Below are 25,559 nucleotides of genomic sequence, written 5' to 3' on the forward strand. Positions count from 1 at the left end.
GGCTGCAAGGCAAACACAGCAAGGGCCACAACTACGCCCCTATAGTGTGGACGCTCACTACAGCAACAGAAGGGAAAGGGATTCCCGTCGGAAATTCATCCCAGGAGTCGGCAGCCTTTCAGAAGTGTTGTGCCAAGTTGTCATTTATTCACTCGAATGTAAGGTTTCGCCTGCCAGTAATACATTGTAACGTTTTTAGGTCTCTTTCCATAAGTCTATAATACATAACTAAACTATTGTTGTATGTAAAGTAAATAAGGTTTTTAAAATGTTTAAGAAGCTTCATTTAAAATTAAATTAAAATGCAGAGCTCCCCAGCTCGGTGGCCAGGACCCAGGCAGTGTGAGTGCCACTGAAAATCAGCTCACGTGCTGCCTTTGGCATGCATGTCATAGGTTGCCTACTCCTGCCCTATCCCCCCAAGACACAGAAGCTAGGTCCACCGATGAATTCTTCCATCCACCTAGCTGCATCTACAGGTAGGTCAACCTAATGGCAGCATGCAAGGGGTGAAATTTTTCACAGGCCTGCGTACTAGCCCTAGGTAGACCTAAGCGTTAGGTGTAGACCATGCCTACTTCCAGGCAACAGATGGGTACAGACGGACGGGGGAATACAAGGAACCAGTGCTGACCAATGGCCTCTGCTCAACAACAATGTAACCGTTGTCCTACCTTTTGTCGGCATCACAGCAAAGACGACGTGTAAGGAAGACAATGAGGTAAGTTCACGGAGGATAGGTGGATACTGTGTCCTAATCCTTGCTCTCACCCTTTACACTTGGCCCTCCCACATCAAACCATTCTAAGGAGCGCTGCACAGCTAGATAGAAGCCTTATAGATTTGGGGATGGGGCCTGGAGTCCCCTCTCTTCCCTAGCCCTCCCAGTCCCACCCCAAAGGTGCCTTCCTATAACACACCAGCTTCCAGATGCACAGCAGCATTCAGGGGAAGTGTTGTCCTGCAGCTTCCATTTTAAAATTTGGACCCCAGTCCTGTGAACTCCAACAGTAACCATTACCCCATACGAGACATCCCACCCAGGCAACGGAACAACTTGCCAAGGAAGGGTTTGCAGGACTGGGCCCTTAGCAGTGCTTATTTTGTAATGAAAGATGGGCTGGGGCTCAAGCAATTGGATGCCAGGACTCAAGCCATTTTTTTTTACTTTACTAACAGATGCAGCAAGCCCAGAGGTGCCAGGGCTATGAACTGCCCAACCCAGAGGTGCTGGGGCTCAGCCCTGGCAAGCCTGGGCACAAATTAAGCACTGATCCTTAGGCCCAAATCCACAAAGGGACCCCTTAGGGTGGGGCTGCACATAAAAACTAGATCAACCTAGCTCTGCCACTCATGCCCTGAATGCTGTAGTTAGGCTGGAGGAAGTATGTATGCTACAGCTGCAGCACTGCTGGTGTACCCGTTCTATCATTGACAAAGCTTAAGTCTCCAGTCCTGCAAAGACTTAAGGACACTCCAGACACATGAATAATCTCAGTGCACTTAATACGATGACACACTTGCCTAAAATTACTTGCATGCACAACTGGGCCTTAATTTGTTCCAGCACTTTGTAAGGGTTTAGATTATCCTACTGTCATGGGCCCAGATGAGCCATACCACAGCTGCCAACTCCAATATTTTGGTACATTACTCCAGTTCCAAGTACTACAGTCTCCTTTACGCTTAGATCTTAACACCACTTCTCAAAATATGGTTGGTCAGTACAAGTCATTACAGGCTTGGTCCAGCGACCTTGGCACAAAAAGCAGGAATGTGCTAATAAAGTTTGCAGATGACACAAAGCTGGGGGGTATTGCTAACACGGAGAAGGACCGGGATATCATACAGGAAGATCTGAATGACCTTGTAAACTGGAGTAATAGTAATAGGATGAAATTTAACAGTGAAAAGTGCAAGGTCATGCACTTAGGGATTAATAATAAGAATTTTAGATATACATTGGGGACGCATCAGTTGGAAGCAACAGAGGAGGAGAAGGACCTTGGGGTATTGGTTGATCACAGGATGACTATGAGCCGCCAATGTGATATGGCCGTTAAAAAAGCTAATGCAGTTTTAGGATGCATCAGGCGAGGTATTTCCAGCAAAGATAAGGAGGTGTTAGTACTGTTATATAAGGCACTGGTGAGACCCCACCTGGAATACTGTGTGCAGTTCTGGTCTCCCATGTTTAAAAAGAATGAATTCAAACTGGAACAGGTTCAGAGACGGGCTACTAGGATGATCCGAGGAATGGAAAACCTGTCATATGAAAGGAAACTCAAAGAGCTTGGCTTGTTTAGTCTAGCCAAAAGAAGGCTGAGGGGGGATATGCTTGCTCTTTATAAATATATCAGAGGGATTAATATTAAGGAGGGAGAGGAATTATTTAAGCTTAGTACCAATGTAGATACAAGAACAAATGGGTATAAACTGGACACTAGAAAGTTTAGACTTGAAATTAGATGAAGGTTTCTAACCATTAGAGGAGTGAAGTTCTGGAACAGCCTTCCAAGGGGAGCAGTGGGGGCAAAAGACATATTTGGCTTTAAGACTAAGCTTGATAAGTTTATGGAAGGGATGGTATGATGGGATAGCCTAATTTTGGCAATTGATCTTTGATTATCAGCAGATAAGTATGCCCAGTGGTCGGTGATGGGATGTTGGATGGGATGGGATCTGAGTTACTGCAGAGAATTCTTTTCTGAGTGCTGGCTGGTGAGTCTTGCTCAGATGCTCAGGGTTTAGCTGATCGCCATATTTGAGGTCGAGAAGGAATTTTCCTCCAGGGCAGATTGGCAGAGGCCATGGAGGTTTTTCGCCTTCCTCTGCAGCGTGGGGCATAGGTCACTTGCTGGTGGATTCTCTGCAACTTGAGGTCTTCAAACCACAATTTGAAGACTTCAGTAACTCGGACATAGGTTAGGGGTTTGTTATAGAAGTGGATGGGTAGGGTTCTGTGGCCTGCTTTGTGCAGGGGGTCGGACTAGATGATCACATTGGTCCCTTCTGACCCTAGAATCTATGAGTCTATGAGACCTCTGCTCACATGACTCATCCTTACTCACACAACTAAAGACTAGCTGGGCTGGGTCATTTCTGCCTTGCCCCGGAACAATGTTTGATGCAGAGTTAGCTGCTTCTTATGCAGCCATTCTAATCCAGCCGGTATTTCTACTTAGGAATTCATTAAAGCCTCTTCCTAATGAAAGCTGGGCAAGACACTGGCAGGGCTGTATTACATTTACCAGGCTTGATTCTCTTCCTTTTACTCAAGTGTAAACCAGGAGTTACTATAGAAGGCAACGGAGTTATACCAGTGTAAGAATCAGATTTGGTATGTGTCAGTAACTCTCTATTAGACTTCACTAGCTAGGGACAAAACAAGGTAGAAACCCACTAGTTCTACTTCTATATAATAATGATCACAAACAAACTGATAATTAATACATGTTATCTGATGACTCCTCCCTCATCTATCACAGCAGGTGAAGGGGCAAAGCACAAAACCAAAAAGCAATAATGCATGAGAAATAAATCACAGATCAATCACATGCAATCATTGTGCCATGCTAAAGGCAACACGGCTTTTTTTAAAGCATCTGCTACTTCAGCAGATGCTGGACCCAGGTCAGTATTTTTTCCTCTTCCCTCTCTAGTTTTCCTCTGCGCTGAGCACTTCATACTATGATACTTTAAGGTCACAATTCTCTGAAATATTTAGGCATCTAACTCGCTTTGAAATAATTAGTTAAATTCTTTGAAATAAATTGTAAAGTGACTAAATATCTTTGAGGATATTAGTGGGGGGGGTGGGAGGAAAGGCCATGTCACCCTGTCTCTTTGGGAAATGATCCTATCCCAATCCATCACTACTGCCCAGGATAATTTTATTCATTACTCATAAGGAGGCTTAATAATCACATTATACAGCGCTTTACAACTTCAAAGAACTGAACTCATTAACCAGTTAAACTTAGTTACTCAAGAGTAAAAACTGGTCATCTAGGAGAGGTTAGGACTTTAACTAAAGGTACAAGACACTACTTAAAGTGGGGTGGGGAATCACAAGGGGCTGCAGACCCAGCCCCTCAAAAAAATAAAAAAAATCAAACTGGATCTGGATTCCTGAGGGGCACACTTTAAGGACTATTTACCAAAGCTGCTGCTCCCAGATGATGATAGACCCCCCCCCCCCTTTTCAGACCACTTTAAGCACTGACTAAAGGTCAAACAAAATTGTGTCCTTGCAGTCAGGCTAGAAGCTCTAGCTCTTGAATTATGACAAATTTTATTCTCTATTCTTTTCTTCTAAACAAATCATAACCCCTCCTGCAGGGCAACTTACTGACTCCACAATCACTGGAGAAACTCACTGAGCTGTTTCTCCTTTCTCTGATTAACTGCTCCAGAATCTTCTCTCATTCCAGAATTTCCTCTGTCTCCCTTAAAGGGCCACCATAGTCACTCTGCCTTGAATCCTAGGAACTCACTAGGCCAGGGGTGGGCAAACTTTTTGGCCCGAAGTTAGTTGCAAAACTATATGGAGGGCCAGATAGGGAAGTCTGTGCCTCTCCAAACAGCCTGCCCCCCACATCCACCCCCTCATTGCCCCTCCTCAGAACCCCTGACCCATCCAACCCCCCAGCTCCTTGTCCCCTGACTGCCCCCAACCAGCCCCTAGAGACCCCACCCCCTAGCCAACGCCCCTGCTCGTAGTCCTCTGACTGCCCCAACCCCTATCCACACCCCCGCCCCCTGGGACTCCCACACCTATCCAACCACTGCCCCCCATCCCCTGACTGCCCCCCCAACCTCTGCCTCATCCAACTGCCCCCCTGGGAATCCCAGCTCCCTTACCATGCTGGAGCCAGCCATGCCACCACACTCTCCAGCAGGAGCAGCGGGCCAGAGCATTGGGCGCCCACATGGGAGCGGGGAGAACAGCAGGGGAGGGGCCAGAAGCTAGCCTCCCTGGCCAGGAGCTCAGGGGCCAGGCAGGATGGTCCCGCGGGCTACAGTTTGCCCACTTGTGCACTAGGCAGACCTTCAAACCATTGTTTTCAGGGTCATGATCAGCAAAGCGTAACCCTGAATTTTGATTTGTTCAGAGTAAAGCATTTACAAAACATAAGATGAATAGAATTGTTCCCACCACTACAGCTGTTTTAAATTCTAATGGAATCCATTGTTTTTAAAACACACAAATATCCCCCTAGAGAGTTTGCAACTCAAATACCACAGTGCCCAGAACTGGAAAGAGAAACTCTCTAGGCACAAAAATGAAACTGACTTCTTGGATTTGTTTTGTTCCAGTAAAGGAGAGGAAAGCCAACAGAGAGCAGAAATCGTGACAAGTATGCTAGATTTTCTATGGCTCTATTTCCATTTTGATATTTAAACTACTATTCATGTCCTAAAGAAATGTCTTTGTTTGCAATACATGTTTTTTTAAGTAGACAGTCTCCCTTTAAAAGGCACCAGCACATAATCCCCCATCCTCAAAGGGTTATAGAAACAATTCTAACCTTGTAGCTCAAGCCTGGCAAAGTTCTCTTCCCCTCACGGGCCAAACAGACTTCTCCACACCTACTTTGCTTCATGAAACACATCAGCTGCAATGGCCATGTGTGCTGTGTGCACTCACTCAGTCCTGCTAGTGAGATCCATGCAAGTGGAGCCTCACTGAAGTTAGTGGGGCCCAGGTGCACAGAGCAGTTTGCAGGATTGGGGTATTAAGCTGTACGGCCTAGATTCTCAAAGGTATTTTGGCACCTAACTCACACTGATTTCAATCTTAAATAGGTTTGAGGATCCAGGCCTTAGTGCTTTGAGGCAGGGACATCTTATCTGTGTGGCACAATTACCTGTAATTTGACTCTCTTTTCTAAACAGCAAATAAATAATAATACTGTATTCTGCACTTACATGGCTTCTTCCATCGAAGGCTCTCAAGTGGCTTTATAAAGAGGAATGGGATCATCATTAGTCTCCTTTAATAGATGGGGGCACTGGAGGTGGTTTATTTGTTTGTTTTTGAGCCAAAGTGGTCAAAAGCAGTCTGATTTTGAATGCCTCAAGGTTTTGGATGCCAATTTTAAAAATTCTGGACCTGATTTACAGACTGATGCCCAGATTCTCAAAGCTACTTAGGGATCTAACTTCCTCTGATTTCAAATGGAATTAGGCACCTAAGGACCTTTGAGGATTTGAGTCTGGGCCTCTGCACCTTCAGCGGAAGTCAAGAGACCTGCAGGTGCTTGATACTTCTGAAAGTCAGTCCCAGTATTGAGCACCCAAAACAATCAGCAGTGGCATGAAAATCTGAGCATTCGTGACTTGCCCAAGGTCACTCAGAGTTCCCAAAGAAATGAGAGGGATTTAAAAGAAATACCATGTAAAGGGAACTTTGTTATTGCTCGAGCAGTGCAATGGGCAGTGAGAAAATAAGGAAGGCAGGATGGCAAACATGCTTCCAAGAGACAGAGAGGGATTACACACTAGCTGAAAAATGCAGGGAAGTCTAGTCTCTAGGTTTGTTTACCTGTCAGTCCCAGCCCCATTCATCTTCATTCCCCAGCCACAGGGCAGTCTCCAGTTCAGGGTAATAATGTTAAATGGACAAGATCTCACTGCAATTTGCAAAATCCACTGCAAATGGAGATGGACACTAGATGGCATCCTGCAGCCCCTGGTTAAAATACTGCCTCTTTTAAGCACAAGAATGGATGAGGGTGAAAATAAACCCACCGTTCTCCAGTGAAGTGTTCCTAAAATGTAATTAATGACTCTCATTATTTCTGTTGCAGTAGAAGCCAATCAGAGATTTGGGCTCTACTGTACCAGACAGTAGAGAGACAACACAAAGACAGTCTCTGCCTCAGAGAAGTCATCATCTCAGTGCAATTCCTGTCCCAGGGCAAGACACTGCCCTTGCTATTACAAAGTCATCTTCATTTTTGGCTAATCTGCTAGGGCTCTGAGTGGAGTGTATAGAGATCCTGACATACCCATGCTTTGGGCTATATTTGAAGGCCCCCCAGCTTTGCGTTTGGCTTGTGGAACCCTCTTTCACACTGTAGCCTTTACGGCGATCCATTTATCCCTGGACCCTGACAGACTCTGCATTCACTTCAGAATCCAGCACTTTATTTGAGAAGTAGGGAGAAAGATGAACTGCCTCCCTCTCCTCCCATCCCCTGGCTCTGAGCTTTCAATAACTCCCCAGCCAGGAAGTGCATTTGTCAAGCCCTTCCTCTTGATTTCTTTGTGCTGCTAGTGTTTGCCAAATCTATGCTGAGTCTGAGATGCTGTTTACTTTGGAGCACAGCTTTCCAACCTTCGTGAGGGGTTCCGTTTCCCCCTCCCACCCCATGGGTGTTTCACAATTATATCATTGCCCTATCCAAAGGGGCATTCTGGAGGAAACCAAAGGTCCAGTCAGACCTGCCTGTGCAGGACTTACACCTCACCTGCTTGTTTGCACATCCACCCCTACCCCATCCAGGGAACCCCAGTACAACGCTGATACCTGATTCCCTCCCCAAGCACCTCTCTCTCCCCCATCCCAGCTAGGAGAGGTGGTCTCTATCTTGGTCTACTTGCTCCGGGAAGGGTTAATCTCTCCTGCCTCTCCCCATCTGCTGATTCTGATTGTTCTGAATTACCATACAGATTGAGAAAGCCAGGCCTGTGATTTCACAAGAGCCTGTGCCAGGCTCCTTCAGGTGGCCAGAGCCCCTCAGCCTCTTCCATCCTTCGCCTAGACACTCTGCTTTCCCTTGGAGATGGATCTCTGCCTGTGACCCCTGCACCTGCTCCTGTCTGATGAGGGCAGCATCTAATGACTCCAATTTGGAAAGAAACTCAAGAGGAGAGATGATGGAGATTGGCTGCTTTCTGACTAATCCTAGAGTCGTCCCCCCCGCCCCCACCTCTCATGCCCGTCAGCATCAGAAAAGGAACAAGCCTGCCACCTCTTCCCCCAGCCCCTCCCTGTCCGTAGGCTGATGGGTCTGACTCTTTTCCCAGGCTAGTCCCATTCATCACAACTATGGCACATCTGTGCCCATGACTCCCAACCTTGCAGCCCTGGTAGGAAAGAGTGGAGGTGACCTTCTGTGCCAGTCAGCTAGATCCAAAGGGAGGCTGAATCTGCAGCAGCAGCCACCTCTGGTCAGGGTAGATTTTCCTCTAACTACCTTTCCCTCAGCACCCAGGCAATCAGGGCCGGCCTTAGGATTTATGGTGCCCTAGGCGAGATTAAACTGGTGCCCCTGTGCCTGATCTGCTCTTAGCAACACAAACATAAGCTTACAGTATTGGAAAACTTGCCACATTCATGTTATTAAAATCAGTTTAACTTAATTAAGCACACTGTAGTGCTGATGGACTAGCACTAAAGAAGCAGCACTATAGAAAAAATTCTGATATGACAGAATGATGCAAATAATATATTTTTTTAATTTATCAAAATTTTATTGGAAATTTATATGAAAAGGTATTGAAACAAAGATTTGTTTTTAATTAAAAGCAATCTTTCTGGCTTTTTTGGCTGCAAAATCAGTAATAATGTCATCATATGACAAAGACAAAGTCGTGTCTTGTTCGATTGCAAGAATAGCAAGACCAGTCAAGCGTTCCTGACTCATGGTAGAGCGGAGATAGTTTTTAATGAGCTTTAGTTTTGAGAAACTCCGTTCTCCTGATGCTACTGCTACAGGAATTGTCAGTAGAATACGAGTGGCAATGTACACATTAGGATATATGTCAACAAGTTTGCGGGTATGAATAAACTGTACAATGTCCATCACCGATTTTGCATGTGGCAACATTGATGACAGTGCACTCAATTCTTCGTACAGTTCAAGTCCATTTAAATCAAAACTATCACCGTGCTTCAGGAGGCTCTCTAGGTTCTTGCACTTTGTCATTAGTTGCTCTTGTTTTCCTATTTCGTTGAATTTAGTTATGTCATACAAAAATCCAAACTGTTCATGGTGTACTTGCAAGGTATTAAACCTTTCATCAACAGCAGATACTGCTTTATCCATCACAACATTAAAAAAATCAACCTCAAATTTATTTTCTGGATCGTCTATGGGCATGATCTGCTGTACAGATTCTTCACAAAGAAGTGTCCCTGGCCTTTTAAACTCATATTAACTATGTATTTACTTTATGAAAGTTGGAGAAAACATTGTGAAAACGTAAAACATTGGCTGCCCAACTTCTGGGCTGGCAAAAGTTATACTGACTCACAGGGGAAAAAAAAAAGCAGGAGAATCTTAGTACAACATATGGTCACTTTATACCAGGGGTCGGCAACCTTTCAGAAGTGGTGTGTCAAGTTCACTGTAATTTAAGGTTTCTCGTGCCAGTAATACATTTTAATGTTTGTAGAAGGTTTCTCTCTATGTCTATATTATATAAGTAAACTATTGTTATTATCTGAGGTCTTGGCCACCGGTCCTGCTCAGGCCACTGCCAGCTGAGTAAATGAAACCCCAAACTGGCAGCGGGCTGGTGGCTGGAACCCTAGACAAGGATCCCAGGCCCTGCTCAGCCCGCTGCTGGTCTGGGGTTCTGACCACCAACTCCTGCCAGCCAGGATCCCGGCCGCCAACCCCCCCTCAGCCCGCTACCAGCCTGGGATTCTGCTCACCCAGGCTGGCAGGAGGCAGAGTGGGGCTGGCGGCTGAGCTCCTGACTGGCAAGGGGCCGGCAGCCGGAACCCTGGAGTAGCAGTAGGCTGAGTGCTGCTGGCACCCCAGACTGGCAGCAGACTGAGCCACTCAACCCTCCACCGGCGTTGTTAGCCTGCCACCAGCCCACTCAGCCCGCTGCCAGCTGAGTGAATGGAACCCCAGGCTGACAGCAGGTTGAGTGGTTCAACTGGCCTGCTCAGTCCACTGCAGCCTGGGGTTCCTTCAAGGTCCCCAGGCCAGCAGCAGGTGCTGAGCGGGGCCGATGGCTGGTATCCCAGCTGGCAATAGGGCAGCAGCCGGAACCCCAGAGCAGAGATGGGCTGAGCCGCTCAGCCTGCTGCTGCATACCATCAAAAATCAGTTCACCTGCCACCTTTGACACATGTGCCATAGGTTGCCGACCCCTGCTTTATACACTAGTAAGGAGATGAGCATATTATAGTTGTTGGAGGGTTCTTATCAGGAGTAACAGGCTATATGAAAGTCAGTCAACATTTTTTGTTTCTCTGATGAAAACTGGCCCACTCCCTGCCTTTAACCAAACCTGTCACTAATAATTGTCAACAACTTAATTTTCTGTTTTTGGCTAAGATATTGATTTTTTTTAAAAAAAATATATATATTGAAATTGGCTTCGGGATTGTTAGCAAGAATTTTTGGCAAACAAAGTTGTTAAATGACAATCTAAATGGCAACACAGTACTGCTTTCATGCTTGGCTCACCCCCCAGCCTGCTGGTCCAACAGCTGCAAGACCCCAAAATCCACCTCTTGGGGTGCAGAGTGGCAACAGAAGCAGCAAACCCTCAGGTGCAATCACACACCAATGGACACCACCACCAGCCTTACGGACCATGGTGAAGTTAGCACAGCATCTGATCTCAGACAGGTCACCCATGGAGCCACAGCAGCTCATCTTGTCCTGTGCAGCTCCCCCCGGATGAGACGGATCGCTGGCAGCTGCCAGCCCGGGGAGAGGCGCTTCCCAGCTAGGGTGGCCAGATCCAGATGTCCTGACTTTATAGGGCGAGTCCCGATATTTGGGGCTTTGTCTTATATAGGCACCAATTACCCCCCCGTAGAGTGACCAGACAGCAAGTGTGAAAAATCAGGACAGGCAGTGGGGGTGGGGGGAGAGAGGGTAAAAGGAGCCTATATAAGAAAAAGACCCCAAAATTGGGATTGTCCCTATAAAATAGGGATATCTGCTCACCCCACCCCAAGTCCTGATTTGTCACACATCTGGCTAACCCCAGCCAAGCCCTGTTTGACATTCCAATCCTGGCTGCCTGCCCAGGAAGTGAGTTACTTTCACTTTCATTCCTCAGCAAGCAGCCAGCCTCCCCTCCCCCCACCCACCCCCAGCACCTCATCCAACCCAGCCCTGACGGAGGGGAGGGAGGAGAGAGAGAGGGATGCTCCTGGGGAGGAGGGAGAAAGGAGGGGGTGCTCCGTGGGGCAGGGGGGAGAAGAATGGATGTTATGGGAGACAACAAAGGATACTGGTTCCAGAGCCACAGAGCCTGCCTCACCTGACCTCAGCTGGGGGGGAAAGAGTCACACTCACAGGTGAGCTCCTTTCCCAACCCCTACCCCCGCCCCTGCCCAGAGACCCCAGCAGCCAATCCCATTCCTCAGACTGTGCTGCATTGGGCTCTCTCTAGGACCCAGCAGCCCTGCTTCTACACTGTCTGGGCTGCCTGCAGAGTGGTGCCCCCAGGGAGAATGAGGCCCTACGCGGCTGCCTATTCTGTCTATGCCTAAGGACGGCCCTGCAGGCAATATCCTGTAACGTAATCAGTGATTACACACAGCAATGCAGGGTCAATAAATCCCATCCTGATGTAGGCCAGGAAGTGCCGACTTTCCTTTACAGGCAGCCTGCCAACTCGAGTGGACAATTTCTGAGCCAGATTTAGTCGTGTAATAGCAGCATACCCCTTTGTACTAAATATCAGCCCAGGACTCTTGCAACACTCTGCCATGGATTATCCATAGGGATTGAATCTGGGCTCTTTTGCACCAGAAGCCCAGCTCTCTACCACTCAAGCAAAAGGAGCTAGCAGCAATAGTAGGCACTTATCTGCTATGAGGACCAGCCAGCAAAGAGGGGCACCTTTTGCCAGCATCTTACAGAACCATCTGGGGTGCCACCCTGATTTAAGGAGGCTGTGTCAGACGAGCACTGAAGCTACAGAGCCCACTGTTTCACTGGCTGCTGAACGCCTGCCCACCTGAGTCCTCCCCTCAGAAAGGCAGATGCTGTTTCTGCTCAAATGGCCCCCATCCCCATTTCCTTGTGGAAAGTCAGGGCAGGTTCCCTCATGCTGTGGCCCCATCTCCCCCTCAGCCTGGGAGTCAGGAGAGTCTTCCTTGTGTGGCCTCTGGAATTTACCTCAGGGAACAGAGATGAACCATGAGTCTTTGTGTTTCTAATAGACTCCAGGGCAGCTCCTCCTGAGCATCCGCAGATTTGGGCACTCTATTGCGTCTCCCGGTAACAGAGCCATCAGGCTAAATGTCACCCTGGCACTTGCTATTCATCATCCCTGTGTGAGCCTCAAGCAAAAACCTAGCAGGGCTCTGGGGACCTGAGAAGGTAGGCAGATGCACCAGAAACCTCTGGCAGGAGCAGGTGGAGGGGCATGTAGGTGGAGATAGTCAATGTGCCTATAGTTAATATAGAGGGAAGTAGAGAAAGCCCTCTTCAGAGTGGGAAAAGAGGACCTTTGGGACAGCGCTGGGGGTGTGTGTGAAATATAGAGCAAGTGCCTTCCTAGGATGGAGGGAAAGCCCCAGGGGTGAGAAATATGGAGACAAGCCTTCCGACTGTGGGAAGAGGGGGTGCTCTGGGCTAACTGTGAGCCCTCGCAATCCCCCATCTCTCCAGGCCCCCACTGGCCACTGAACCAGCTTCACTCACATCTCACCTCCTCTCAGCTGAGTGCGGGTCATTTCCCACACAGGGGCAGGAGACAATGACTTGCCACAGTGCTGCCGCAGCTTCCCTTCAAGCCTCTCCTCTCATCGGATCACTTGGACTGCTCAGGTGGCCACTGGGTCCCCCCGCCCCCTTCGGAGAAGCTCCCAATTTCCATTTAAATCGAAGTTTTAATGCTTCTTCCCACCCAGTCACCTGGCGGAGCCGAGTCTCAGCAAACAGCTTCAGCCACTTGAACGGTGCCTACATGGAACCTGGAGAACCCTTCACATTCAAGGGGCTCTTTTCACACATCCACCCTGTCAGGGGCTTAGTGGGATAATCTCAGGCCCCCAGTAGGTGTGCAGCAAAGGACACAGTCAGCGCTCGGCACCCCCAGCAACACAGAGCATTCGGGACCACGGAGTAAGGTGGGAGACGGGCACCCAACTTCCACCAAATTGGATGTAGGCATCTAAATCTCTTAGGCCCCTCTGCATTTAATCCGGTCTTACACTGGAGACAAGGGGAGCACACACACCCCGCCACATGCACGCACCCATTGGGGATAGAACTATTGCCTCACCTGGCCTCAGGGTGAGAGAACTGAGGGATGGTTAGTCCTGTTAGGTCCCCTCTTGTCCACCTCTGAGGGACCAATGCACTTTAATCCCCTACCGTAGTCCCAGGGCCTCTGTACAGTCAAGTTTTAAATCTCTCAACAGCTGGGGCTTCCGCCCTGTGGCCCAGGAGCCTGTTCCAGTCTCAGAGATGGCAGTGCCAGGACATTTCCCCAGTATTCAGCTCCAATTTGCCTTTGCTTCATTTTCTCCCATTCTTCTTCGTCACACCCCTCAGCCTCTCTGCACACTTTCCCACCTCACTCGATAGTTATAGCCATAGATGGTTATCATAGTAAAGAGAGACTGACATGTTGCAATATTTGGGAACTGCGTTAGCTGGATAAATCTGCATTGCGAGCCTGGTTTTTTAAATGGGGAAACTGAGTCACTGAGCCACCAAGCGATTTGCAAAGTCACACAGGAAGTCACTGGCAGATCTAGGAACAGAATACAGAAATCTTGACTCCCAATCCTTTGCTTCAGTCTCACAGCCTATTAATCAGGTCACAGCCTCCTTCCCTGCTCCCAGCACAAAAAGTATTGCAGTTAGGTGTTGAGGTGAGCAGAGAGAACAATTTCCTTGCTGGTGGACAGTGCTTCTGTCTCAGGATCCCAAAGCACCTCACGAATAGGAGTCTCTTCACTTGCCCCTGAAATGCAGCCACTGTGTAACGGTGCATAACAAAGCACTGCAAGAATTTAGCATGGGAAGCGATGGAGAATATGTATCCCACTGAAACCACACGGGGGAGTTAGAGAGGCAGAAAGAAATGAATATATGGTAGAATGTGGCTGGACTGCTCCAAGGAGCACCACATAATGACCACAAACGAGAAGGACCTCTAGGGCCATAGGGGTGGGCGAGAGGATGATGGAGAATCATGGCAAGAGTGGGCCTATGGACACCAAGCTTGGAGATTGCCATTTAGGAATAGATTCAATCCAGGTGTCTTCCTGCCCCCAGCCTAGAGCCTCGCAGCATTAAGAGGAGGCAACACAGAAGACAAAGCCAGTTGGCAGTGGTGGACCATTCCTGGGAATTATGGCTCACTGGAGGCCGGTAAATGCCAAAACTTTGCATGCATTGTTTCCTGACTGAATCAGAACTGAGATGCATCTAGACCAATATTTTCTCTCCACCCATGGCCAGCACCAACTGCTTCAGAGGAAGGGGCAAGCAACCCAGCAGCAGGCAGCTGCGGGATCGTCTGCCCTGCTTGAAAGCCTCATGAAGAGTTAGAGACTAGCTTAAACCCTGAGCTTTTAGATCACTTCCGAAACGTGTTAGCATACTCTTTTATTAGCATTGCTGATGCTTTCTGGTCCCTGTATCCTGAGGGCATTCCGGGGCTGGCGAGCACCTCCCCAGGGAATACTCATGGGGCAGGCTTCCACCATGTAAGACCGAGCAGGACCACCCAACCATCCCTCCTTGCACCCCCACTGTAGGGTTCTCCGACAAGGGTAGCAGTTCCAGTGCACTGCACTCTGGCTAATCCAGGCTGCCAAATGGCCCAACAGGGAGTTGTGGGCCCCAGTCCTAAACTAGGAGCCCCTGGGGCTGCTTGAGGGTACACCAGGGGCTACAGCCACCTTTGCCCCATCCCTAATAAGCTGAGCATCGTGGAAGGTGCAGCTCAGAAGCAGCGCCTGGGTTCATTGGCTGACTCACCTTCTTGTGTTGCTGTGGGATCCCCGAATGAATATGAGGTGCCCTCAGCAGGATGGGAGCAGACAAATGCTGCCTCGGTCCCACAATACCTCTGCTCCGATGCAGCCTGCAGTCCCACCCTCCCATGCAAGTAACCCACAAGAAAACCACACTGCACTGAAAGGAGTGAGATATATTTTTTTTTGCCAGACTAAGAAAATCCTAGTTAAACACAGAAACACACATGTGGTTTGGAAGTTGCCGTCCATTTCCTAGCCTGATCCCTGGATGCTGCTGTAGCACAGAGGGGCCAGTGCAATGCCCTGGAGGCCACAGGCGCAGTTCAGTCATTGCCAGGCCCTGGACAGTTGGGCCACAGGCGCCAGGAAAACATCGGCCACGGGTGGCTCTGATGAAGGTCACAGTCAGAGCTGGGGGGTGGGAATGATCCATTGTACAGTCAGTGAAGGGAAGAACCAGCCCTGAGGAGCCGGGGTCTTCTGAAGAACCAGAGGGGTGAAGAATCCTTTGCAGCTGCCTCTCCCCCAACATACACACACAAAGGCAAAGTCTCTCTGTTTCTATGCAGATAATAAACAACATTTCTGCACCACTACGCACCTCTGCTTGTCCGCTCCCACCGGCTAACCCCGTCAAAGGACCGAGTCCCCAGTCATCAGACACGCGGCAAGTTCACCCAACTTTTGTCATAGAGTAACAAGAATATTATGAATGAGTTGCCCTTCTCAAAGCACTATACAAACATTCAGGGATTAAGCCTCACACAGCATCGCTGTAGGTTAGGTATTAGACCCTCACCAGAGATGAGGATATTGAGATGGAGAGGTGAAGTGACTTGTCTAGGAAAGCAGTGGAATAGTTCTGACTCCTAGTGTTGCCCCTGCTCTAACCACTGGAAAATACTCCTCTCCCACAGCTGGGAATAGTATAATTAGTCATCATCATAATGCAGCAATGCCTCAACCAGGGAGAGGCCCCATTGTGCTAAGTATTGGATAAACATATAGTAAACGACCATCCCGAAGAGCATAGCTCAGGAATCCTGACTCCCAATCCCTGCTCCTACTCTGGCCATCAGACTCCCCTCCCCCATGGCTGGGAATAGAACCCAGGCATCCTGACTGTGCTCTAACCACTAGAGAGACAACCCTGCTGTACTAAGAGGTGGTTATACAGAAAATAAGTTCCATCTTGTGAGTGCTTCAGCAGAGCTATCCTAGGAAGGACCCCACACTTCTGCTCCCCTCCCACACTGACTGCACTGTGACTTGGCTGTCTCTAATAATTACAGTTACTCTGTAATTATCACCTTCTGATTTCTCTTTGTTAAGGTTTGTTGGGAAGACAGAACGAACAGCTTTGGCAGTGCTAAGGAGCTGCAAATGCCAGAGAGTGGAGGCACCTGGATTCAGGCTAAGGTGGACATGGCATTTTTGCTGCAATGGTTAACCAATCCCCTATCAAAACATTGTAAAAACGATCAATCAGTGTCATGTTTTACAATGCAATGCCAGGGGCTTCTCCCATATCCCACACACACATTGTCTGGTACTGGAGCAACCAGACACAAGTTAGAATATGCAAAGAAGATGCTAATTAAAAAAGTACAGATGAGCGAGGAAACAGATACTCAAAAAGCTATTGTTATTGAAATGAGACAGTGCACCGGGATCTAATGTAATGTGGAGAGGTAGGGAGTGGGGGGTTGGAAAGACTGGGAAGTTCAGAGACTGCAGGGAAAATGGAGAAGAAAGAGACTAGAGCAAGTATAATTGATGGAGGATAGGAGAAAGAGATTAACAACTTGAGATCAACATCTTTCCCCTAAAACGAGGAGTCTGACTCTTTCCTCTACTCCCTGCATACAAAGGACTCAGACTGGAGTCAGTAACCTCCGCTGCCACAGAAAATGCCCCTTTGGCTGACAACAGTGATAAGCAACAGGTGCAGTAGAACTGAACATGGCATAAGTGCAAGTGGAGAAAGGACCAAAGCGTGTTCTGCCCCAAATGCAGGACCAAACCCTTAGCACCCAGCATCCTACAGCAATGAGCCAAAGCACTACAGCCTGGTACAGCCTTTGGGCCCATTACTGCAGACTAGTGCAACCTGAAAGCTCCAATCCAGTGGGCCATGTATTTGTATTGGCCTGGAAGATAATCTGCCTGAGCCAGAGTGATGGAGGAGAGACACCTCCTCACAGATGAACTGGTGTCTATTTACTCAACTTCCCAATGAGGGGCAAGAGAACATGGCAACACCACCTTTCTGCCTTAGCATCCCAACTTCCTAATACCCAGCACCTTGTTCTAAACATTCCCCTCGAGCTGGGAGTCAGGACTCCTGGGTTACCTGCCCTAAACTCTAGACCATCTTCCCCTCCCAAAGCCAAGAACAGAGCCCAGGTGTCCTAGCTGCCTGTTTCCTGTTTGCTAGTCTCAGGGGATGGCTGCCTGTAGTAAAAGCACATAGATGTGAGCGAGGGGGCTGGGGAAAAAGGCCAGAATTAAGGTGGCTTGTAAAGCAATTTTATCTCCCCTACACAGGCGTCACAAGAGAAGTTGGTCTCCACAGTTCAAGGCTGACAGGATAGGTAGGGCTGTCAGACCATGGAGCTGATAGCATTACCCAGCCCGGCCTGCTCCAATGAACAATCATGCAGGCAGCAGTCCCTCTGGTTTGTTGGATTTTCTGTGTCACTTTAGTAGCCTGGGAGAGTGAAAGCATTTGTTTCGCCATAGGACTGGGAGAAGCAGCAGTAGGGCAAACTCCCTCTTCCCCCCCAAATGGGTTGAGAGGGAAAGTCCGTCTCAGGGGCCTGTTCAAGTCCATGGTTTCCCAGAGGAAGCTACTGACAACTATGACAAGGGATTTTTCTTTTTCCTAGGAACTACACTGAGACCCACCAAACTCACTTGACATAAGGCACTCAGACTCTAGGACTGGAAGGGACCTCGAGAGGTCATCGAGTCCAGTCCCCTGCCCTCATGGCAGGACCAAATACTGTCTAGACCATCCCTAATAGACATTTATCTAACCTACTCTTAAATATCTCCAGAAATGGAGATTCCATAACTTCCCTAGGCAATCTATTCCAGTGTTTAACTACCCTGACAGTTAGGAACTTTTTCCTAATGTCCAACCTAAATCTCTCTTGCTGCAGTTTAAGCCCATTGCTTCTTGTTCTATCATTGGAGGCTAAGGTGAACAAGTTTTCTCCCTCCTCCTGATGACACCCTTTTAGATACCTGAAAACTGCTATCATGTCCTCTCTCAGACTTCTCTTTTCCAAACTAAACAAACCCAATTCCACATCAACCACTTCCATTCACTACCAGCTTGGGTTGGCCCTGGGTTTGAACCCATGGACTTGAGGTGAAAAGCGCCATTCCCCTGAGCCATCCAGTCCCCTAGAAAGTCACTTTTCTGAGTATATCAGAGAAACAAAGGAAGACACCAACATATTTGCTAATACATACATACATACATACAAACTCCTTCCCAGCCAGAGGGGTAGCAATTCCTCCCCCCCTTCCCTCCCCTTCAGACACACTCCCCAGAAACTGGGCAATTGCTGCAGACCTCTCTCTGCCATATCCCTTCTCCCCGCCCCTACTCCCTCTCCTGGATCCCCTTTCAATCCAGCACACTGGAAGTGAAGGGAGTGATCTTCTCCAGTGATATATCCATCTCGCACTCCACATGGACCACGGCTGGCAAGACGGCATCGGCATGGTTGTTGTGGGAGGTCTGGGAGATCTGGGACACTTTGTCAAAAGTCAGCTCATTGTCTTCTGCCTGCAGGGTGGCATGGGGGAGAAGGTGCGGGTAGCTGAGGGTCACCACGTCCTTCTGGTAGGTGGTGTCATGGTGGTAGGAGACCAGCTCGTTGCTGAAATTCACCGTCTCCACAGTGTTGCTGGGGCAGAGACGGCTGCAGCCCAGGATGATGGCAAAGGCCCTCCTGAAGTCAGCATTGAAAGCGTAGATGATGGGGTTGAGGGAGGAGTTGGCCCAACCAAACCAGACAAAGATGTTGAAGACTGTCTCGCTGACACAGGGCAACTCCCCGGGATTGTGCAGGTCAAGGTTGCAGAAGGGCACCATGCAGTTGAGCACAAAGAAGGGCAGCCAGCAGAAGACAAAGACGCCCATGATGACGGAGAGGGTCTTGAGAACTTTGGTCTCCTTTTTGAAAGAGTTCTTCAGGGAGGCCTCGTGGGGGCAGTCATTGCTGTGGCAGTTCTGGGCATGCTCCACAGCTCTCTCCAGAGAGGAGATCCTGCGGATCTGCCGCTGAGCGATGCGGAAGATCCTGGTGTATGTGATGATCATGATGGCGACGGGGATGTAGAAGCTGATGAGGGATGAGGAGATAGCATAGGTCCTGTTAAGGCTGGAGTCGCAGTTCTCCTCTGAGCCCTGTGTGAAGTTGGAGCCTGCCTCCTGCTGAGCAAGGAGCTCGTTGGCCTTGTGCCACCTCAGCTGCACAGGGATGAAGGAGATCAAGATGGAGAGCAGCCAAGCCACCCCAATCATGATGAAAGCCACCCGCTGGGTCATCTTCCTCTCATAGCGGAAGGGGCTAGAGATGGCCCAGTACCTGTCCACGCTGATAATGCACAGGTTGAGGATGGAGGCTGTGGAGCACATGATGTCAAACGCCACCCAGACATCACAGAAGCACCCGAAAGGCCAGAAGCCAGCCACCTCAGCGACTGCCTTCCATGGCATCACCAGCACAGCCACGAACAGGTCGGAGATGGCCAGCGAGATGACAAAGAAGTTGGTGACCTTGGAGCGCAAGTGCCGGAATTTGATCACAGCCACGCACACCAGGGTGTTGCCCAGCAAGGTGGAGAGGATGAGGAGGAAGAGCAGGGCAGCCATCACCAACTGCAGGGACAGCTCCGAGTTGTCGTCCTCCACCCAACTCTTCTTGCTGAGGGTGTCATTGATCATCTCCAGCCAATCTCCCGCTCCTAGCAGGTAAAGCCCATCCAAGAGTTCCCTTTGTCCTGCTGTCCCCAGAGATCTCATTGGTGCTACGTCCCCATCGGCACACAAACCGCCTCCTCTTTATTTCTCCTCTTGCATCTCGGAAACACAAACTGCGACCCTTCCAGCTTTTGAACTCTTACAAGCGCAGCTATATTGACGGTCATATGTGCTCCAACCTTTCGCTCCTTTCCAAGTCTCCTGCAGGCAGCCTGGCATTTTTCCACCACCACTTTTCTTCTTATGCAGCCTGCCGCTCACAAAGAGCCAGTGCTCACCTCCTGCTCTCATGTGGGGGGGGTGGGTGGGCTCGACTGCAATCTTCCCTCCCCCTCCTCTCACAGAGTGTTCATCAGCTGTTGCAAATCCATTGCTTGTAGAATCCCTGTCAGTCCCTTTTGTACCAGGCAGGCATGTACTTGGTGGCTGGGTCGCGTGCGAGGGGGAGTTTGGGGATCACTCTCTGCTGTTGCTGCTAGATGCTCTCTGCTTCTCAGCTCAGACACACAGCTGCTCTGCCACCGCTGTTCTTTCCTCTCTCGCTGATTTACTCCAGATTTTAAACAGGTGAGATCCCCTTCTTCTTCATGCACAGAGCCCCTACTCACCAATCTCTGGCATTCTGACCTTACCAAGCTGCCCTTTTAGTCCTGAGACAGTGGAGACATGGGGTTCGGACTTTTCTGCTGAGATTGGGGAAGGAGTTGAATTTAGGGAAGGTAGGGAAACAGGCAACAGGGACGAGGTGAAGGATGAGATGATGAGCAACCAGATAGGGGCTGAGAAGATTTGGGAAGTTTGGGAAGCTTGGATGACATTTATTGATAGGTTGGGAGTTCAGTGTGTGGGAATCCGAGTCATTTTGATCCTCCTTGTAGGAGGCAGCATGGTCTAGTGAGTAGGATACTGGGCCAGGAGACCCAAGTTCTGTTCCCACTGGTTCGCTGTGTTATCTTAGGCAAGTCATTTCCCCCCTCTGTGTGTCAGTTTCCCCATCTGTAAATAGTGGACAATGACACTTACCTTCCATTGTAAAATGTTTCAAGATCTATAGGTGAAAACAGTGCTGTATAAGGAGTTCCATACTATTGCAGTATAATCTCTCCAGAGGCCTCTTCCTCCGATCTAGGAGTGAAGGCAGGGCTTTACACACTTTCTTTATTTGAAGGGGGCCTAAAGTAAAGAATAATAGGTGTAGAATATTGATTTAATGAGGACTTTTGTACCATAACTCAATTTGTCCAATTTTAATAAAGCAAGAGAAACACGCTTCTGTTCCCAGCTGTTTTCTTTATTAGTGCAATCCTTAAATTGGGGGCAGTGGGTGCACTAAAACTCCAATTGTTTAGGCCCATGGAGGGGTATACAGAAAGCAAAGAACCTTTTCACATTAGTGTGAAATCTAAATGCCAGCCCCTATTCCAGACTGATTGACAGGTCGTTGTGTAGCCAGTGGTCAGTGCATGGAAATCTGACCCTCGAGTCTATGGGTCATTCCTTCTGTGGAGGAGATGCAGTGACCAACTGTCACTATTCTTCCCCTTGTGGTGCTCAGGCAATCGCTGAGGAGAGTTTGGTGATCAGTTTATTATCCTATCTACAGTGCCACTGAGAGCTTGTCTACATAAGAAAGTTGCAGCGCTGGTGAGGGAGTTACAGCGCTGCAACTTTGAAGGTGTACACATCTGCAGGGCATCACCAGCGCTGCAACTCCCTGTTTGCAGCGCTGGCCGTACTCCCGTTTTGTCTCGGGTGTAGAGGATCCAGCGCTGGTGATCCAGCGCTGGTAATCCAATGTAGACACTTACCAGCGCTTTTCTTGACCTCCGTGGAAGGAGGAAGCCTCTGGTAATCAAGCTGGTCTCCTTTCCCGGTTTGCTCTCTCGTTCCCGGAACCCCGAGCAAGCAGGTCTCCTTCCCTGCGGTTTGCTGGGTGGCTCCGGGAACGCGAGAGCAAACCGCGGCGAAGCTGGTCGCCTTTCCCGGTTTGCTCTCGCGTTCCCGGAACCCCCCTTGAAGCCGCCCAACAGCGCTGCAGTGTGGCCACATCTAACACCACTTGCAGCGCTGGTTGCTGTAAGTGTGGCCACTCTGCAGCGCTGGCCCTATACAGCTGTACTAATACAGCTGTAACAACCAGCGCTGCAAAATTTTAGATGTAGACATGGCCTGAGTAAACGCAGGGCTGAACTCCCTCGGGCTTAGACCAGAAGAGAGAGCTCCTACATCACAAAGGCCAGGGGGAGGGAAGGGGGACTGCGGCAGTGCAGACTTGGAAGCAACTGCCACTAACGATTTACAAAGAGCTCCATCATTAACACTAGCCACTTTTCCCTTCCCTGAGGGCCACCATCCCAGGCAAAGGGGACTGCTCTCCCCCGAGCATTAGCTCCGCAACACTCATTTACTAGGAATCAGGACTGACCCATTCACTTGCAGTTTAGTCTTCAAGTTCATGGGCCATATCCACCAACCGTGCAACTCCACTGACTTCAACCGAGTTATACCAAGGGTCACACTTTGCCCCAGGAGGCTGGAGATTTCATTGCAGGAGAAGGGGAATGGCAGCAAATCTGGTTTAGATCTTAGGAATTAGGAACCACTGAATTATTCAGGGAAAACTAGGTACCACCCTAAAGAATCTTCATCCCTTTATATGCATTTTACCTCTGGGCCACACGTTCTGTCTCTCCCTAGGATTCTCTCTGCACTGGATCACACAGTCTGTCCCCAAAGACAACGCAAAAGAGCACTGACCTTGGTGTCTGAGGGATTTCTCTGGGGCTAAATTTCCTGGGGAAAGAGCTCTCAAGAAGCCTCTCAACAGTAACCTGCTTTAGATAAACTCTTCGCTGGCAAACTTGCCAAGAAACAAGCAGCAAAACCCTTCTTGGGAGACAAACTCTCCCAAGAAATCAGCTCCACTCAGCACTAAACTCGCTAATTACCCAGCTGTTTGCTGTAACACAACACAGGGCAGCAACCTTAACCCTTCCCTCTAAGGTGCACCATTTCTAAATGAAGCAGCAGTCAGTCATATTGAAACAACTGAAGCCTATTTTGTGTTTTGGTTTCATTAGCTTTACCCTGACCCATGCATTGTATAATCTCAGGTTTCAATCTGAAGAGACACTACCCCAGGACTACTTTCAGCTGCTGTCATCAAGGCTGTTCATAGGCGACACACCCTCTCTCTGACCGAGCCAAGAAAGTGATTCTGTTTTCATCATGAAGCGAATATTTTTCTTCTTTAATAAATTTCATGGCACAGCATCCTCCCACCCCTCTTCCCCCCAGCACGAGCTCTTTAAAGAAACTAGCTAAATACATTATAGTAACAGCTTGCAAAGAGCTTCATTTGTCTCATTAAGATCCATCACCTTCCAGCCAACTATTTATGCCAAGAAGGCATGTTTGCCCTTTACAACTTTTACTAGCGCCTTTGAAATTGTCAGACCTTTTACTTGCCAATGGCGATAAGAAAATGGACGAAAGCATTTCAAAACAGAAGGGAGCGTGGGTAATATAAGCAACAAGAGACCTTCAACTTCTGGCCAAGGACATACAAACACAGGAAAGCACTTCTATGATTCAAGCTGATGCATTAAGTGCATGAAATTGGGGATGTTAGCCACTAATGCAGCTTTTCATGATGCTGAGCATTAGCCTGAAGCGCCATTCTATGCATAGGCACCTTTTGCCACTGCAGGTCATTTTTACCATGTTGGCTCTGAAAGGGCATTCATCTCAATGCTCTCTATGCAGAGCACATGGATTTTGAAAGTTCTTATTGTTGGACATATGGTAGGCACGCGCTTGAAGTCAGTCACCTAGTACTACACAGTCATAAGTCTCAGCGCAAAGTTGCATTCTGTCCCTCACTTAGGTCAGAATCAGTGCCTCAAGATGCCTATAAGACTACTGCAAGCCAGGACATGGTCCTATCTCATAAGCTACACAGGACAGTCCTTGGATGGGAAGTATTCCAGGAAAACCTAGGCACTGCTGGAAGTGGGGCTGATTCTTTCATGGAGAAGGGGGCACTCTTCATAAGTGTGGCCATATTGGGTCAAATCAAAGGTCCATCTTGCCCAGTATCCTGTCTTCCGACAGTGGCCAATGCCAGATGCCCCCGAGGGAATGAACAGAACAGGTCATCATCAAGTGATCCATCCCGTTGCCCATTATCAGCTTCTGGCAAACAGAGGCTAGGGACACCATCCCTGCACATCCTGGCTAATAGCCATTAATGGACCGATCCTCCATGAACATATCTAGTTCTTTTTTGAACCCTGTTATCGTCCTTCCTTTTAAATTAGTTCTCAATCAATACTTCAGCATGATGCCATTGAACAGCCTTTTGCCTAAGACATAAAACCACGGTTCTGTATCTCTGCAGAACTAACGTTCATTGAAATTCCTCTGATCCTTTTTGAAAGAGAAAATTGTTAACCCTGGTGTCATGACCAAATTGGAGCTTAGGTAATTACATTCTGCCCATCTGAAAGTCTTCCTACAATTTCTGTTGGATGCAATATCCTTCCTACACTAAACTGATGTAAGGTTGCATCATTAAACAGCTGCTGATCCATCTCAGAAGTAGCTGCATTTCAGTGAAGTGAGTACTGTGTATATATTTTGCAAAGCACTTTGGTATGAAACGATTCTATTTTGGTCGCAAGTTATTCTTTAGCACTTTTGTATTTAATATCATTCCCTTCCTAGCAACAGGGCGCTCTCTAAATTACCTCTCTACTATTTTTCCCCTTCTTTTTCACAGCCACATCTTTAAGCTTTCTTTCCATTCAGTCATCTTGATTACTTTCCCACTCAGAGTCAAAGCACGAAAATTACAAGCCACTTCAAGTAAAGCACCAGCTGCTCAGATTTAACTCTTAAATGACTCTTCCAGCCCTTCAGAACAATAGTCTCTCTGGCATGTTTTACACACGCTTGCAATGGGGATATATACAGCAACTTCGCCATGCCTTGCCTCTCACAGAAGGGAAGTATCCTGTCTGGGAGTTTGGTACTCTGCTACTCCAGTCCCTACAGAAAGGATCTAGAACTACTGCCTATAAGCAAAGTCTCAGCTACCACTATAGGTTCAGGCAGTGTACAACTAACTTAGAATGCAATGTGGGAACAAAACAACCCCGTTCCTCCACAAAATTTATGCAGTAGAGGGCCAGTATCACACCATGGAGCAGAGACACAATAATTCCTTGCCTTACTAATGTAGAATATAGCATTCAGTTCTAGGTATCAATAAAAAATGGGGAGAGAAGTTGGGAATTTGGAGAAGAAGGAAGAGTCTAGTTACTTTCTAGGACTGACAATACAGGAATCAGTGGTTGCTATTCTGAATGTTAACCTTAATTTAAAATCAATAAGGGAGTCATAGATTATCAAAGAGTAGGAGAGAATGACTTATGAAGATTAATTCAATAAAGTAGGTAATAACTGAACAGGGACTCAGACCAGGACTGTATAAGCATCCAAATGAGATTGATAACCAAGCATGGTCATTTACTGTGATCCAAGGGGACATAACTAGACATAACAAAGGAAGTCGAAGAAAGGAACGTTTACATTGATTCTCTAAATGTTTGGCAGGGGGGTCTATTAGATTGTGGG

General features: G+C 48.3%; 1 protein-coding gene across 2 annotated transcripts; it reads right to left on the reverse strand.

Moving 5' to 3' along the window:
- Positions 1-18,167: 18,167 nt before the first annotated feature.
- LOC115646342 (D(1) dopamine receptor-like) lies at positions 18,168-21,090 on the reverse strand. 2 transcript variants are annotated; one of them, XM_030552052.1, is made up of 2 exons: positions 20,946-21,090; positions 18,168-20,572 (listed from the first exon to the last, which is right to left on the reverse strand). In XM_030552052.1, the coding sequence occupies exon 2, from the start codon at positions 19,962-19,964 to the stop codon at positions 18,561-18,563; it is 1,404 nt and encodes a 467-aa protein (XP_030407912.1). In that variant the 5' UTR covers positions 19,965-20,572; positions 20,946-21,090; the 3' UTR covers positions 18,168-18,560. The 2 variants fall into 2 exon arrangements, with proteins under 2 accessions (XP_030407912.1, XP_030407910.1); XM_030552050.1 differs by having other exon boundaries at positions 18,168-20,608.
- Between the last annotated feature and the right edge of the window lie 4,469 nt (positions 21,091-25,559).

The sequence above is a fragment of the Gopherus evgoodei genome, chromosome 2 (genome assembly GCF_007399415.2).
Source record: "Gopherus evgoodei ecotype Sinaloan lineage chromosome 2, rGopEvg1_v1.p, whole genome shotgun sequence".
In the NCBI taxonomy this organism is placed as follows: domain Eukaryota; kingdom Metazoa; phylum Chordata; order Testudines; family Testudinidae; genus Gopherus; species Gopherus evgoodei.